General features: G+C 30.7%; 2 protein-coding genes across 10 annotated transcripts in view; both read right to left on the bottom strand.

The window, feature by feature from the left end:
- Positions 1-7,831, bottom strand: part of LOC143073687 (uncharacterized) — a 42,180-nt gene extending 34,349 nt beyond the window's left edge. The window contains exon 1 of the mRNA XM_076249429.1: positions 7,626-7,831. The gene's annotated coding sequence lies outside the window, so the exon portion shown is untranslated. The remainder of the gene's footprint in view (positions 1-7,625) is intronic.
- A 3,586-nt stretch (positions 7,832-11,417) lies between these two features.
- Positions 11,418-17,190, bottom strand: part of LOC143073682 (PDZ domain-containing protein 2-like) — a 48,834-nt gene continuing 43,061 nt past the window's right edge. For 8 of the 9 annotated variants that reach the window (XM_076249418.1, XM_076249417.1, XM_076249415.1 and 5 more), the window contains 2 exons: positions 16,462-16,594; positions 11,418-13,632 (listed from right to left, as the gene is read on the bottom strand). In XM_076249418.1, the coding sequence (XP_076105533.1) occupies positions 13,525-13,632; positions 16,462-16,594 (241 nt within the window). In that variant the 3' untranslated portion in view covers positions 11,418-13,524. Of the gene's footprint in view, positions 13,633-15,563; positions 15,586-16,461; positions 16,595-17,190 lie in introns of all 9 variants that reach the window. The other variant, XM_076249420.1, reaches the window with a different exon arrangement.

Below are 17,190 nucleotides of genomic sequence, written 5' to 3'. Positions count from 1 at the left end.
ATCCTGGGTTGCTGATCTCAAGAACAAAAAATATCAAGCTGGTAATATGGTTATAAATAATAAAACAGGACATATATTTTTCTAGCAGATAAAATAAATTATCCTACCTAATATATATTTTTTCTAACAGCTGAAATAATTGTTTCAGATTTATTATGAAAACCAGTTGCTTGTCCTTTGAAGAATATCATTATTCAAATTCCAATTTGACTTGAGGTGAACTTGATTCTTGAATCATCCAGATGACTAAATAAAGGGGTACATTTGATACACAAGGAGAATAAATTGTCTTTTACTCTTCATTGTGTGGATAACTTTTTAAAATGTCCATGATGATGCATGCAAAAGCTTATCATATGCAACTGATAGAAGAAACTTCAGATCTTTTTCTTGAATAAAAGTCTAGAACTCCTCAGTTAAATCAGGGGGAATAACTCTAAATAAAAAATACAAATACTGACCCTATGACCACAATAGCCACAACACACCAGGAAGATCCATGCAAAAGGATTATAGTATGATCAAAGTCAGTTTGAAATCAAAGCATACTTTTAATAAAGGAAAATTGATACTGCTATGTGTTAATGTAGTTTTGGGGATAATTTTTCAGGAGCATAAATTAAGACAAATGATTTAGCAAAAATGTCTATATAAATGGTTGTCCCCCCCTATAAGTACAGTTGGATTCAGTCTGTTTTGACCGGACTATAAATGTAAATAAGAGTTGACAAAAAGAAATCCTGCTTGTATCTTCATTGGATAATTCAGATAGCTATTGTAAATAATTCTCAACATTTTTCATGTTTAGTTAAATCAATTAAAGGCAAAGCATTCAGAGTCCAAAGATTAAAGTCTATGATCTCTTATCAGTAACTGGACAAAAAGGGCTGGACTGGATTAATATCTAGTCAAGGGATGACACCACTTTCTGACAACATAAATTAATCTGTAACAAATTACACATTTAACTTATACAAAGTAAACACATCTCCTCTTAAAGCTGAGGATAATACTATTGTACCCTTGGAATGTATGTCTATATTATCTTAACAATACACCTGTATTATCAGGTGGGTAATAAATTACAGGTATAAACAAGGTTATCACTTGACATTGGAATCCTATACAAAGTTGAATAGCTACTTTAAAATGCTACTGTTAAAAAAACTTAAATTTGTGGTTACATACCTCTAACACAGATTTGATTAACAAAACTAGAAATTTTAAGAATATTTTGTTCCATTACCATGACTTAGTGGTACTAAACAAGAATGCAATGCACTAATTGATGAGTAAAGCACACATGCACTTGTCTTTGAAAGAAAAATTACCTATAAATTTTAATATACATGTAATAGGTGAATATATTAATTAAAGTGTATAGGTCATTACTTTTTTACTTTTAGAGACAAATGACTGTGGTAAAGCACCTCTAAGTGAAAACAGCATTACTTCTTTAACTGTTTTAGCTGCTATGATTCACTTCCATCCCCCCCAAAAATTAACAACTAAATATACAATACCATCATGCAACCCCCCACCCCCCACAAAAAAAAAAAACAAAAAAAAAAAAAAAACACCACCACCAAACAAAAAGAAGAAAAAAGGTTTATTTAGCTCCTACTTTATCAAAATTAAAAAAAGTATTATCAAAGAACTGGAATTATTTTGTACTGGTAAGTAATTGAACTTCTTCTGATTATAATAAACCATATTTCAAATGTAGTTCCTTTGCTGTTTGAAATAATGTTTTCAAATATAAAAAGGTTTTTTTTTGTTTTTTAGTACAGTCATCCTAAATTGGACAATGAATTATTTATATAACCCAATTTAACAGACATATCAAAACTGTCAACATCTTAAGTTATGGTCAAATTCTGTAGGTAAATATTTACATAGATATTATTATAAGATCCCTTGTATCCACATACATTAAAATTTCAAAACAAAATCATTTGTGACTGCCTTAAGGATGTACTTAGGTGAGGTTTTGGAATTTGCGTCAAATGTTCGAACTCCTTGGTGTTTTCCCATACAATAGCAGGTAGAATATTTTGCCCCATAACACCCATTTATTTTTTCATACAAGACTTAATAGCTCATGAAAAGTCATATACCAAAATTTAAGAAGATTTTTGATTTTCTTTGTTTTGTTTTGAGACTCTAATAATACCAATGCAAATATAAGGTAAAAGTCCAAGTCAGCCTTTTCCCGCCATATTTTAAATCTCAAATATCTCGAAAAAGGAGGTCCATGACCTATCAATATTTTTAGCTTATTTTTATCCTTAGCGAATGCTCTACCGGCTTAAAGTATCAATTTTAATTTCTTAATTTCTTAATTTTCACCTTACCTCACCCAAGTACATCCTTAAAATATAAATAGGTGATTTATCTTGACTCAGCATATGAACATTATTCTGTCAATACAAGAAATCTAGATAGTTCTACCATCACCAAAGGTTGAATATTTTTCCTCATTCAACAAATTCACTATCCAGTGGCCGTCCTAATTTCCCACCCTTCATACATGTTAATCCACAAGAATGTGTCCATAGTACACAGATGCCCCACTCGCATTATCATTTTCAATGTTCAGTGGACAGTGAAATTGAACTAAGTTTCAAGTTGATTCGACTTCAACTTAATTAAAAACTACTTTGGACCAAAAACTTTAACCTGAAACTTGCACTATCATTTTCTATGTTCAGTGGACCGTGAAATTGGGTCAAAAGTCTAATTTGGCAATTAAATTTGAAATATCATATCATAGGGAACATGTGTACTAAGTTTGGAGTTGACTGGACTTCAACTTCATCAAAAACTACCTTGACCAAAAACTTTAACCTGAAGCGGAACAGACAGACGAATGGACGCACAGACCAGAAAACATAAAGCCCCTCTACTATTGTAGGTGGGGCATAAAAACCTACCTATTGAATTAATTGTTAAATTTTCTAATACTATAAATATGTATGAAATATTTGTCACTGGACATCCTACTTATGTGCACATCAATACAAAGTGCCGGGGGAAGACTTTTAAAATCAGGTACAAGAATCTTATAATTTTTTTTATAAGGGTTCAATTTGTTATTGTTAAGTCTTATCTTACATTTCATGGAGAAATTATAATATTTGACAAGGGGAAAATACATGATTGGCCGGTAAAAGAATTCAAAAGTAGCAAAAACAAAAATTAACAGGCAATTCTATTTTAAAGTCCATCTACATTTTACCTAAATGGATTTAAAATTGCAGGTACATTCTGTTAAATATATTAAATAAGTTGTGGGGCCTTGTTGGCTTATAAGTGAGAGAGAAAAAAACAATTTCAAATTATATTGAAAAATATAAACAAAAAGTACAAAATTCATGAATTTATCAATGAGCCCTCTATTTTAGACCCTGAATTATTAAAAACCATTTAAAAGACGCCACCTAAATCTTTTTTACACTGTCAATGTTACTCAATATGCTACACCAGACCTTTGACCTACAAAAATTTAAAAACTACTTTTGAAACATTTTGTAAACATGAATGGCTATTAATGTCTTTGTGCACAACAGAAGTATCAATTACCTTTTAAACCATTTATTTACTAATTATATACAGTAACTAAAAAGTATTGAAATCAAAATGTCTAAATATGGGTAACACACAATACATGATTTGCTTCACACATTGACACTTCCAAATCCAACATATTAAATCCAATTTCCAAGACATCAGACAGTATTGAAAGCCACTTTTGCATGTGTCCACTTAGTGTGTTAAAGTCCATTGGTGTCTTTTGTGTTGTAGTTTAGAACTTATATTAAAGAAGTGTGTTCTTCATTCAATAAAATATAAATCAAATAATCAGTTAATCAGTTAATAGGAAGTAATTTATAACTATTGCTTGCTTAATTACTATTACTTTCGTAATTTTATGCCCCACCTACGATAGAAGAGGGGCATTATGTTTTCTGGTCTGTACGTCCGTTCGTCCATCTACCGTCCGTAGGTCCCACTTCAGGTTAAAGTTTTTGGTCAAGGGAGTTTTTGATGAAGTTGATTAAAGCTTGCATTTTTTTTTTAAATAGTGTTATCTATGAAAGAGCATAATCATGGACAATGAGGAAAAATATATGATAGGATATCTATTTTATCTTTTCAAATTATATGAAAAAGGGGGGAGTGTACTGAATGTCTCAGCTGATCACCCCTATCATAAAAAGATTGTAATGTCCCCCTCTCCTCCCCTCCCCAAGAAGCAATTGAAGATGCAAAAGTATCATTCCTTTCAAGTTTCCCTACCTCTATGATAGCCTACAATGTCCTTACTATAACCAATATATCAGATCAATGAGAGTGGATATTCAATAACCACTCTAGAATTCGATTGTTGAAGCAGTATAAATCACAAGAACTTCTACTGTTAACAAGTAAATACTGGTTTACAAAATCATCTGTCAATTTTACAATATATATCACCTTACACCACCATAAGATAGGCTTTCAGATAACATCACCAACTTTACATTGTAAAATACCACATCCCTCAATACTATGTTTACCTAATAAGGTGGAAATAACTTGATTGTAAGTCAAAAAGATAAAATATGTGAAAATAATACCTGTTAATTTATTTTGACAGTTGCGTCTGAAATTGTTTTGCTTTCAAGGTCAATGCTGAACTTTTTGTTAAATGTATACCCTTCAAAGTCAATGATGCATCTTGCATTCTAAAGAAGAATTTTACCCTCTACTTAAATTTCTAGATTGTAGTAATTGTAGAGGCAAACATTTTTGGAGCATACCTGACCAAAAATTATGAAATAAAAACAGAAACAAGAAAACAGATAATCAAAATAACAAGAGTATCATATAGCTATTGGACATTAGTTAGGTTCAAATATAACAAATGATGATGATGGCACCCTTACTGAAAAATCAGCCTTCTGGCAAACTGTTGCGGCAGATCTGCTGCAAACACTGCGGTAAGGTTACTGCAAATAGTTTGCAGCATCTTCACTGCGACTTTTTACCATGGAAATAAAGGTTGCTGCAGACTTGCCGCAAAGATTTATAGCCTTATATAGTTTGTGATGAACTTCTGGCCACTATTTGTGATGAACCTCTGTCAAACTTTGATAGCCTTATATAGTTTGTGGTGAACTTCTGGCAATTTTTGTGGTGAACTTCTGGCAAATTTCCAAAGCCTTATATAGTTTGCAGTGAACTTCTGGCAATTTTTGTGGTACCCTTCCAGCAAACTTTCAAATTGGGGGTTCTTTACATAATTTTTGTACCAATAATTGCAAATTTACATTCAAAAACTGTCCAAAGAAACTTACAAAGAGATGAATCATATATAACTCAGACATCTATCATATATTACATCCATTTACTTTCTACATGAAAACACCAACATTAAAACTTGCCTCGTACATTTTATTTCAAATTCAAAGAAGCAGAAAGTCTGATTTTAGTTCAAGGAGCATGCTCAGTATGCTATAAAGTTTGCGGCAAAGTTCCAGCAAATTTCAGGACTGCTTTAAAGTTTGTTGACAAAGTTCCTTCAATTTAAGAAAGTTTAGAGTTTGCGGCAACCTTGCTGCAACTTTTTACATATGTTTGCCGAAAGGTCGCGAACATTCGTGAACAACTTTCAGGTCTTCTGGCATACTAAAAAGATTGCCCCAAGGTTACTGCAACCTTACCGCAAGGTTGCAGCAATGTTTCTCTTTTCATAAGGAGGAGGAAACATAGTTTGAAAAATCTAAATTATGGATATGTTTCTAAAGCTGCAGATGACTTTCACCATAACAGTTGTAGATGTGGACTGTTTGCATATCTTCTTTGGATTTGTTTGAATGATTTAACCATGAGTAGATGAAAATTTGTTTGAAGAATATTGCAGGATTTCACCTCAATCATTGTAAATGCATATTGCTTGTTAGGACCCAGTTTGATTTAGCTTTCATGGTTGTATACTAAATTTAGACTCATACTACATGTACTATAGGTGTTAGTTAAGATTTGGTTTTGTATGTAGACCTCATATTTACCATATAGATGGACTTTTGCTTGTGTTTGCTGTGATATCCAATGTTTTAAGAAAGAATTTAGTGTGCAGAAAACTGTATTAAAGGAAACTTAATTGCAAAGCAGAACATCCTCAGCTAATTAAGTAATCAAACAGCTATTTATGGTGCTGATATTTGACCTTGACAATCAAATGGAAGCCGTACATTTTTAACAATGAACATTAAAATTAATTTTAATAAATAGAAGATCCATAAGCAATTATAATAGGCCTGTAATATTTTTCTATTTTCTAATATAGCACTATCATGTGACCTTGTCCCTTGACCTTGAATTCAAATAATGGTAATGTTCCTCTCATTCAGAACAAATATACCAAATCTTATGTCAATCAAATGCATTTCATAATGTCTTCTACAGGAAGGCGATTTTATTTTGATTACACCAATATTAAGATTACAAACGTATTGGTTTACTTAAGGGAAAATATATTTTCAGTCTAAATCTAAAAACAACTATATTGGGAAGGAAAAAAAATAGTATCTTTCAATAAAAAAAGAATGGGGATTTTATTGAATTATTCACCAATATAACATACCTATCAAAGGATTTAATCATCATATTTACATGTCATATGATCGTTCTATCCTAATCGTCAAAATCTCATCTGAATGTAAAATCTAGATTAACATAGCCTATCCCTTTCTCCAGTCTGCACATGACAAATATTGTGGAGCTTCAAATTTAACCATCCTTCAGTCTTTTCAAATGAAAATTCAATTATTGAATGTTTTATTGAAATTTCACCCCTATTTTAATACCATTGTTTAATTGAGCAAATATTTTACCTGATGATATAAACAGGTCTAAAATAAGCTGAGATTTATTGTGACTTTTATATGTTATATCCTACAGGCTATTTAAATTTTAACTTTTAAATTAGAAAGATGTAATAGTATACAGGCATGATTAAAATACACATTATGTTTATATGTATTAGGCAATTATAAGGCTTAGAAAAATGAAAAGAAAGCATTGTTATTATATCTAAGCCAGAAGATTTGAAGGTTTATATTTGTCTTTGACATTCATTTCTGCACTTTTCTTTAATATCTTTAATAATTTGTGACAGTGAAACTACGAGTTTTCTAGTTTGGAATGGTGAACAACAGGGAAGACACCTCTATCTATATGCCAACCTGGCTCAGTGTTACTTAGTGAGTAATACATGTACCAAATCACTGATTGAAAACAAGCAACTATTAACAGATGCTGATTTAGAGGGGGGAGTGTCAGTTCCCAACCCCTTTTTATAAGTTTCAATCCAACCGTTGCCTAGTTTGGGGACCTGGGGCCTTACCCTTTTTCAAAATTCTGAATACATATCTGGTATTTATAAGGTTTCCAAATAATATGTTTCAAAGTATTATTACTAAGTAAATTTGCCTATGTACCACTACTCTGTTTAGAGTACCTCTTCTTTGTTTGTATGCTTCAGACTTAATGTCACAACATTACTTACCAATAAATTTCTCATTTTAAGTATTTATTTACTTATCTTTATCAATAACTTATTTTTTAACAAACTAACTTACCTTTTGAGTTATTTATTTCCTAATTTGTAAACAGATGTATTACGAAAAAAAGTTCATTACATTCCATGCATGCAATATGAATAGTTACACTTCCGTGACAATACAATCTACCACCTGTAACTTTCTATTCATACTCGGCTACTCTATTTCATTTAATTGACACACACACACCTCCCAATGATAAAATAAAGAATCTTCTCTCATCAAGTTTACTATGTTTTCACCGAGATTTAAATTTGACAATAACCTATGTAATCGTCAGGAATTTGCAGGTATGGGTGTGAATCGGAGCGTTTAGAATACTATACTACAGGGTAGATCTATTATTTATTAATATTAGGGCATAACTGATTTTGTTTACTTTTATCGTTAAATCTACAAATATGACCTGTAAAGTGACAGATAATCGTCCTATGATGTTATCTATTTTTGTACATATCAAATATTTTTATGATTAGTAAAAAATGTGCAAATTTACAACAAGGTAACATGATTGATATATGAAACATTAAGGTTTACTACTTTGCCATACAGATCAGAAAGGCTTAAAAGGCCCATTTTCAACACTAAAAAGATATGAAAAAAAATGAAGAATTAATGTTAGATGAAATAAAAAAATAAACACAGAAACTCAATTAATTTTAAAGGCAACTCTTACCAGAATATGACAATAAAGGATGTGACCTACCAAATTAGACTATAATCTCTGGGTTTGTAATAATATGTGCAACACATCAGGTGCCACAAGTGTAGCAAGATCTGCTTATAATTCCACAGCACAATGATTTTGATGGGGTTTATGTAGCTGATTCTTTATACATTGTTATATGTTGTGTTTTGTATACTTTTGTTTGTCTGTTGGTCTTTTTATTTTTTTGCCATTGTGTTGTCAGTTTATTTTTTTGCCATTGTGCTGTCAGTTTATTTTATTTTTTAAATAACCGTGTGGTATCTTTCGCCTCTCTTTTATCTTAGTTTCTTGAACAACCAATATTTCAGAAACTAATATAGTATATCGGTAAACGGACAGAAAGTCACAGGACAAAAAGTCACAGGACATAAAGTCACAAATTTGGTAGGACAAAAAGTCACAGGACAAAAAGTCACAAATAATATGTTGACAATTGTTTGAATATATAAGAGAAATATCTTGAAATATTTACTTTTTAATACATATATACATATTAAAGTTTAGAAAATGTGTGTGTAATTACTGTGTGAAAAACGTGGTATAAAAGAGGATCTCTCCTATATTTGTTGGAAAGTTCACATAACTTTGTACAGTATCGTATTCACCATGACAGGGATATTCATGACATGTATTATATAAGTTTATGTGAAAACATTTCTTTTTTACTGCCTCATTAACTTTGAATAAATGATCTATCATGAGAATTGAAATTTGGAATATTTTCACCCAAAATTTACATGATTGTTAAAAAGAACTTATTTCTAATGGTTGTCCTCGACTAATCAACGCCTTCAAACTAAGATCCTCCCTAGTTTACCTACATAATAACAGTAGACTAAAGATTTCCTTTACTTGGTCATTGAACTAATGTTGTACAAGAAAAAAGTAGGACCAAATTCCCTCTGTATGTGTTCCATTTACAGGGTCAAATCTAAAATTTGTTATAACCTACTGGAAATTGAATATTAGAGTCTATATTGTATACCTTAAACAACTTTCAACATTTTTATATATATTTCCATAAAATGAAAATGCTAGTCAGTACTATATGTTGCTGTTGAAGGGGTTTGGTTAAAAAAAAATTGAAAAAAGGCACACATGTGTTAGATTTTGCTTTTAACCTATCTCCTGTATTTTTCAGCATAACAGACATAAACTGCAAAAAAATGAATATTTCAGGGGCAATTCGGGTTACTCAAAAACAGGAAGACATTTTTTTCCAATTTCAAATGTGTCAGAGATAATAGCCCGAACTACAACAGCCAAAGGCCACAAACAGACCTTGGACGCAGTGAGAAAATTCTGCATCCTGAGGCAGGCTTCAGCTGGCCACTAAAAACGATGTATGCTAGTTCATAGAAATCCATCGCTTTTATATATCATTATTAAAGTGACTTCAGTGGTTTTTTTTTTATGTTGGTTCTGATGCATAATGACTCGTTCTAGCTATATGATAGTTTAGCTGACTTTGCTTGAGGTCCTGAGTAATGTTTTGTATCTGCACTAAGACCACTTCACCATGCCTACTTAGTACTACATGTACTTGTTAATTACCAGCTTGTTGACATTATCAAATATCTGGATTTCGATTTAAAGATACAGGTGATCTGTCGTAATTCGATCACCAAAAGAATTTAAATAATTTTGTTTATTTAGTGAAATCTAATCACAATTTAAACATATTTCGTTCAATTTAGATTTCATGTTTTGTTTGATAAATCAATTAATAAACATTCAGTATGAGATTGGTGTTAAAGTGTTGAATAAGTCAATGGGAGGTTCCGATTAAAAGTCAATTTTATAGAAAATGATAACATGATCTACCTCTTTTGTTAGATATAGTATTGGAAACTAAAAACTAGGTCTATTCAGTTATAACATGTAATAGGATTCAGAACAGACAGGGTATATACATGTACTAAGGATTCAGAACAGGCAGGGTATATACATGTACTAAGGATTCAGAACAGACAGGGTAAATACATGTACAAAGGATTCCGAACAGACAGGGTAAATACATGTACTAAGGATTCAGAACAGACAGGGTAAATACATGTACTATAAGGAATCAGAACAGACAGGGTAAATACATGTACTAAGGATTCAGAACAGACAGGGTAAATACATGTACTAAGGATTCAGAACAGACAGGGTAAAGATTCAGAACAGACAGGGTAAAGATTCAGAACAGACAGGGTAAATACATGTACTAAGGATTCAGAACAGACAGGGTAAATACATGTACTAAGGATTCAGAACAGACAGGGTAAATACATGTACTAAGGATTCAGAACAGACAGGGTAAATACATGTACAAAGGATTCCGAACAGACAGGGTAAATACATGTACTAAGGATTCAGAACAGACAGGGTAAATACATGTACTAAGGATTCAGAACAGACAGGGTAAATACATGTACTAAGGATTCAGAACAGACAGGGTAAAGATTCAGAACAGACAGGGTAAATACATGTACTAAGGATTCAGAACAGACAGGGTAAATACATGTACTAAGGATTCAGAACAGACAGGGTAAATACATGTACTAAGGATTCAGAACAGACAGGGTATATACATGTACTAAGGATTCAGGTGTTTTTAATGAGTACACTTTTTTTTTGATGGATGAAAAAAATGACAATTATAAGGATTAGGATATTTTATTTTGTGATTTAGCCACTAGTCTGTACAAATCCCATATGAAATCTGTACTTTGTTGAATATCTTAATTTATGGTTCATCTATATCCTTGAAATTCAAGAAAAAAAATGTATCCAACATTAATTATGATTCCACAGTATAAATATTCTATTATCACATACAGCAATTAATATCTATTTCTCAGTTCTCATCCGTGTCTGGACCATATTGGCAATATCTTATAACAAAAATTCCAGCATAGTATTACGAAGATGTCAGAGTGTCAGAAATTCAAACAGCGTAAAATCATATAAGTAACATTTCAACCCTGAACAATTTCTTGGTAGGAAGATGAGACTGTTAATTACTATAATCTTGTATAGTATTATTATTGTGGGTTGTTTTTTTTTCACAATGAAATCCTGGAAAACTTTATCAGTTTAAAACAATCAAAACACGATTAGTTTCATGATTTATATTTCAACTGAAAATAAATGACAAATATTTTGTCATAACTGTGAATAAAATTATACATTTCGTAGAACATGACATTAATCTCATAAATAACAAATTGCTACACTACTTCATGCTTACTTACAAATGAAAATGATAGCAGTTAAACACATACATCATCATGTGTATATACAATACAAGTCTTGTTTTCAAACAGTTAAAATCAACCTGTTAGTTAGAACTGTACATTTATGGATGTGGATTTCATGATAACCTTTAACCTGAAAAAATCTATGTAAAGCAAACCACTTTATACCCTGTTTCTCCATGAGTCTTTTTGTTTCAGTATTTTTAAGCCATTTAAATTTATGAGTTATCTCCCCTTAACAATACTTGAAATGTAGCAAATAATTATTGTTTATACATAAATATGTATAAAAATGTAAATCATTATAATTTGGGAAACATGTAATAATACTTTTTAGTAAGCCGTACAACAGATATACTTTGTATGGTTTAAAAAGAAAATGAACACCAGCCCAATTGCCCTCAGGCTTGCATTTTTTAATCTGTGGGGTTATCTGTATTTATGAAATAAAGAACCAGATAGGGGAAATCTTGTCAGGTCAACGATTATGCAATAACCTCTCCCCTCCCCCTCCCGATAAAATTGAAGATTTTTCAAACTTATTTAATCACAGTCTTTATTTTTTCTAAATTTTTGCCATCATTTTAATCATCATTCATAATGTTTTTAACTAAATCTATGAGCACTATCTGTGGTTTGATTTACAGAAATTTCAATATATAGCGATTAACAAAAATAAACACAGTAAAACAATGAACTATAACACAATGATACACAATAAATATAGCTAAATAGACACTATATAAAACAATATTGCACTTAAGTAAATAATAAAATCAAGAAGCAATTTTGTTCACCAGGTTTTCAATTTTTGCAATGAATTATTTGATTTTATGAGTATCATAGTATTCTAAATAAAATACATGTAAAATGATAACCAGAAAAAGTTCATGAGTACAAGAGATACATAAAGATTTATCAAGATAACCACACAAGTGAGGAAATTTTACCCTTTTTAAATGGGATTACAATCTAACTTTATATCAAATAACATTTATCTTTTATGTAATTCTTGGTAAAAAAAAAAAGATATCAAAACTAAAATCCTACTTTCAGTTTCAGAAAGAATTTCCATTTGCGGTGTTATCCTTTACAAAATTGAACTTTTAAAAATTGTTGAAATGCTTTGAATTTTTTGTTTTGTTTATTCTAACCATCATTATATCATCTCTTTCAAAATTGTCATCATTTCAAACAGAAAAAGACCTATATATAAGCATCAAAATTAACCATAGTTTGGTGAAAATTGTTTCAACTTATCAAAATTATACAAGGATGTGTCAACAATTGAAAATATATTCTGAATGGACTTGCAAGATTTTAATGGTAAAAAGTTTTGGTTTAAACTGGAATCAAAATAGAAAAAATGAAATACTGGTATATCCATATTGATTTGACTGAAAATTCAAAACCTACACCATAATGTAATGTTCAAGCAATTGTAAATATTTCATAAACTTTCAGCTCTTCAGATATATCTAAGCTGGATTCAAGTTGTCTATCAAAATGGGGACAAAAATTGAAATATAGATGGTGGATAAAAGAAGACAGGCGGAAATAAAATGAAGGTAAAGCTTTTTGGCACAAAAACATTTGCGCCAAAATTGAGTAAAATAATAAATGAACAAAACAAACAAAACTGTAATACTGTTAGACTTACTGTCATGACAAGCTTCACAAATACATAAATTTGTAGAACTAAATAAATGCTAAAATAGAAAATCTGAATCAATCACATATGTAAATAACATGTAATGAACTTCACAAGACTTTAGACAACAAAAACAAAGTACGGTAATTGAGACACTTAATCAATTAATAAATAACATGCAGATTGAAACAGTTGACTAATGCTTCATTGATCAAAAGCTCTAAGTGTTAAAAAATCCATAACAAATAAAATTGTTCCCTCTTTTCCTGGTCCAGAAAGTAATAAAACCGATCTATGCCAAAGCACACTACAGTATTAAATGTATCCTGGGTTATCAGAATCAAATGGCGTACCTTCATCATTGTTTTTAATTGGCTTGTATCTGACAACTGGTTTGGCTTGTGGGATATTTATCACAATAGTCTGAAAAATAAAGAAACAGTGTTTTGTTTTTCAATGACAGCAAAAGTTAATACAAGTTAAATTAGTTAAAATCAGCTGTAGATTAATTCTGTCAGAGTTGTTTCCCTTGTAACTGACTTGGACATAAATAATCATGTTGGCAGGTTGACTGATATTGCATATTTTCAGATGTTTTAAGGAACTTTAAACATATATTTAGTGAAACATTCATACTAAGTGAAGGAAAAATATAAAATACAAAAAACATAAATGTACTACCGGTATATTCAGTATCAAAATATGAAAATAAATGAAGGTTTAGAATCAAATAAGACAGATAATACAAGATCAGAGTAAAAGTATTTCCAAATCTATCATTTACCATTTTCATATGTTACACTTAGTGAACTTCAGATCCAAATCCTTATATATTTTTTTACATGCACTGCCAAATTTTATAGAGGCAGTCTGGTAAACATGCAATAAAGCATAGTCTATGCCTTTTTCTTAGATGCCTTTTCTTCATTTGCCATGCTAATGTAGACATATAAAACTGTTTACATTTTTGCTCCTAAATAACCCCACCCCCTAATGCTTCAATCCAAAAAAAATATGTGGTCCCTTTTATGACCATAAAAATCTTTTTTGAATCTGTTTTTTACAGACAGCCGTATGGTTGCCCTTTCAAGCAAACAATATAAAATCAGCAAAAATAAACATTTCAGAAATTTTATGATGGTTAAAAAAGTGCTTCTTCATGTTTATTAAAATTTTCTAATGGTTAAAAGGTGCTTTTTAGAATATCCTATGTATACAGTCACTAACATGTTCTAGTATCTGATGTCGGATATAGTATATATAAGGAATAGTAGTGTATTGTAGAATTGTGACCATCCACCGGTTAATACAAGGAGAATTTATATATATATACACTATAAATTATATAATTCACAAGATGCAGGTATTCACAAGGGTATGGATAATATCTGGACAATCAGTTAGCTTTAAAATTAGTAAAAATTAATAGGTTTGTTCAAAAGAGACATACAGGTTTAATTTCTTAACTACTTAATGCAGTGATGGAAATTTAGGTCAGCCTGCAGACTGTCAAACTGGTAATAATTATGATGGAATAGAATAAATATTACCACAGAAAATATTGAAAAAGAACCTTCTACATCATTTATTCTCTGGTGGAGAGTTGTCTCTTTGGTAATTATACCTCATCTTCTTATTTTTATACTGATTACTTTTAATTATGTTTTTTGTTCATGCAGGATTCAAGGAATAGTTTTGTTTTTGCTTCTATGCTGGAGACAATGAATTCATACACTGGATGCTACAATATAGTAGATATTTAAAAGACAATGTTTTCTCAAACTCATGTTAAGGTAATTGAAATCTGTCAGGTCAACATTTTCATGCAATGAATTCCCAAACCAAAATATTTTTACCTATAATATACAATTGTAAATTGATTTTTTAGTGTTTTGAACTACTCTGATTGTTTTTTTCAAAATAACAATAACGGCCTAAAAATTCCTTGTCACTGTAATAGTTCCAAAACTCAGTCCCCTCCATGGCCCATCATTGTTGTAAACCAGTTCTATAATTCTCAGCAGGTAAATCAATCTGTTCACCATTCAAATGACCATACAATATAAGGATGTAACTCCAGTGCATTTGAACAAAAACAAAGTTAATATGTCAACTAAATGTTATAGTTTAACTAAACTTTATTTATATCTTTAAAAAAGTCAAGGTCAAACAAAAGTTTAGTAAAAATTTATCACCATCAAAATATGGTGAGCAGATTTTTTTTTAAAACTACAAGTAAAAATCTATTGCATCTAGTTTATTAGAGTTTTTTAATAAACCATGAAGCATATGATATTTGAATGACCTTGACTTTTATCCAGACCACTCCATGCCTGTACCCTATAGATTTATACCTGGACATCAATCTATCCCTTCCTACAATAGTATATCACCAAAAGAATGTACAAAAAATGAAGTATATAGTTCATTAAACAGTAGAAACTTTGTCCCATGGTTCCATAAAAATCTTTTTGAAATCTAAACCATGTTCAGTGGTTGTCGTTTGTTTATGTGGTTCATAAGTGTTTCTCGTTTAGTGTTTTAATATAGATAAGACCGTTGGTTTTCCCATTTGAATAGTTTTACACTAGTAATTTTTGGGGCCCTTTATAGCTTGTTGTTCCGTGTAAGCCAAAGGTCTGTGTTGAAGGTTGTACCTTGACCTATAATGGTTTATTTTTATAAATTGTTACTTGGATGGAGAGTTGTCTCACTGGCACTCATACCACATCTTCCTATATCCATTTAGCAACTTTTAAATTTCTGAACACTTTTTAATCTGATTTTTGTGAAATAATTATGATGCTGTTATTCTTTAAATGATGTAGTTCTAAAATAAAATCAGTAAAAATCTAGCTGTCCATCAGCTCTTTTATTGGCTTTTGAACCTTGAACTACTGGCTATTCCATTAATACATACCAAACTCGTAAATCACTGCCTTTACTAATGTACTAGTTACTAATTAGAGTGATTTTATCACAATAAATAGATCTTTGGATGATAAAATAATTCAAGGAAAAATGTTAGCAGAGATGCTCATAAATTTTTAACCTCATTGAGGTCTATTTGAAGTAAAAAATTGAATCTCATCAACTAAAGTTTGAAATTTTCATTAAAATAAGGTTATTTAGTTTTAAGAATTATGAACACAAGATGTATAATCTGTCTGTCAATAAACTGCATTTGCTAATTAAACTTCAAAATCCATTTACCGGGGAAAAAAACAATTAGAAAAATAATTCCAATCTCACCTTATGTTTTTGTTTCCTTTTAATAACCAGTGTAACATTGCCTGGTTGTAAACCACGAAATATTTGGTGAGCATCTAACAACGACAGATTCTGTAATGATCTACCATTTACCTCCAATATCATATCTTCTTTTCTGTTAGAAAATAGCAAAAACATTAAAGTATTGATTATGGAAAATAAAGTAGGCTTAAGGTATTTATTTAAAAAAACAAAACAGATATAAGTTATCTTGTTTGAATTGTTTTACATGATGGAAGTTTTTAACGACCTTGACTGGCTAAACAGCACTTGCACAGTCGGTTGTTTCACATTTGTCATTTCAGGTCCTTTTATAGCTGACTATGCAATATGGGCTTTACTTATTGTTGAAGGCTGTACAGTGACCTATAGTTGTTAATTTCTGTGTCATTTGGTTCCTTTGTGGAGAGTTGTCTCATTGGCAATCATACCACATCTTATTTATAATTCTCATTAAAAAAGAATCTTGCCTAACAATATCTTTACAATATATACCAGTGAAGGTGCTTCTAATTTAATTATGCAAACAGTGAGGTCACAAGATCTTGATAGAGAGATTGGGGTCACATTTTCTTTATTCAATTGAGAAGCATGGATCGATGCTACCATGCTAATCCAAAAGTGAAAGTGACAAATAACTTCTCAAGACAGTTAATTAATTGAGTAAAGGGAGACAACTACAACATATTAAAGTTGTGATGCAAGTCACTT

This window comes from Mytilus galloprovincialis, chromosome 4 (genome assembly GCF_965363235.1).
Source record: "Mytilus galloprovincialis chromosome 4, xbMytGall1.hap1.1, whole genome shotgun sequence".
NCBI lineage: Eukaryota > Metazoa > Mollusca > Bivalvia > Mytilida > Mytilidae > Mytilus > Mytilus galloprovincialis.
Note: the sequence above shows the minus strand (reverse complement) of the source record. Positions and strands in the feature narration are given on the sequence as shown.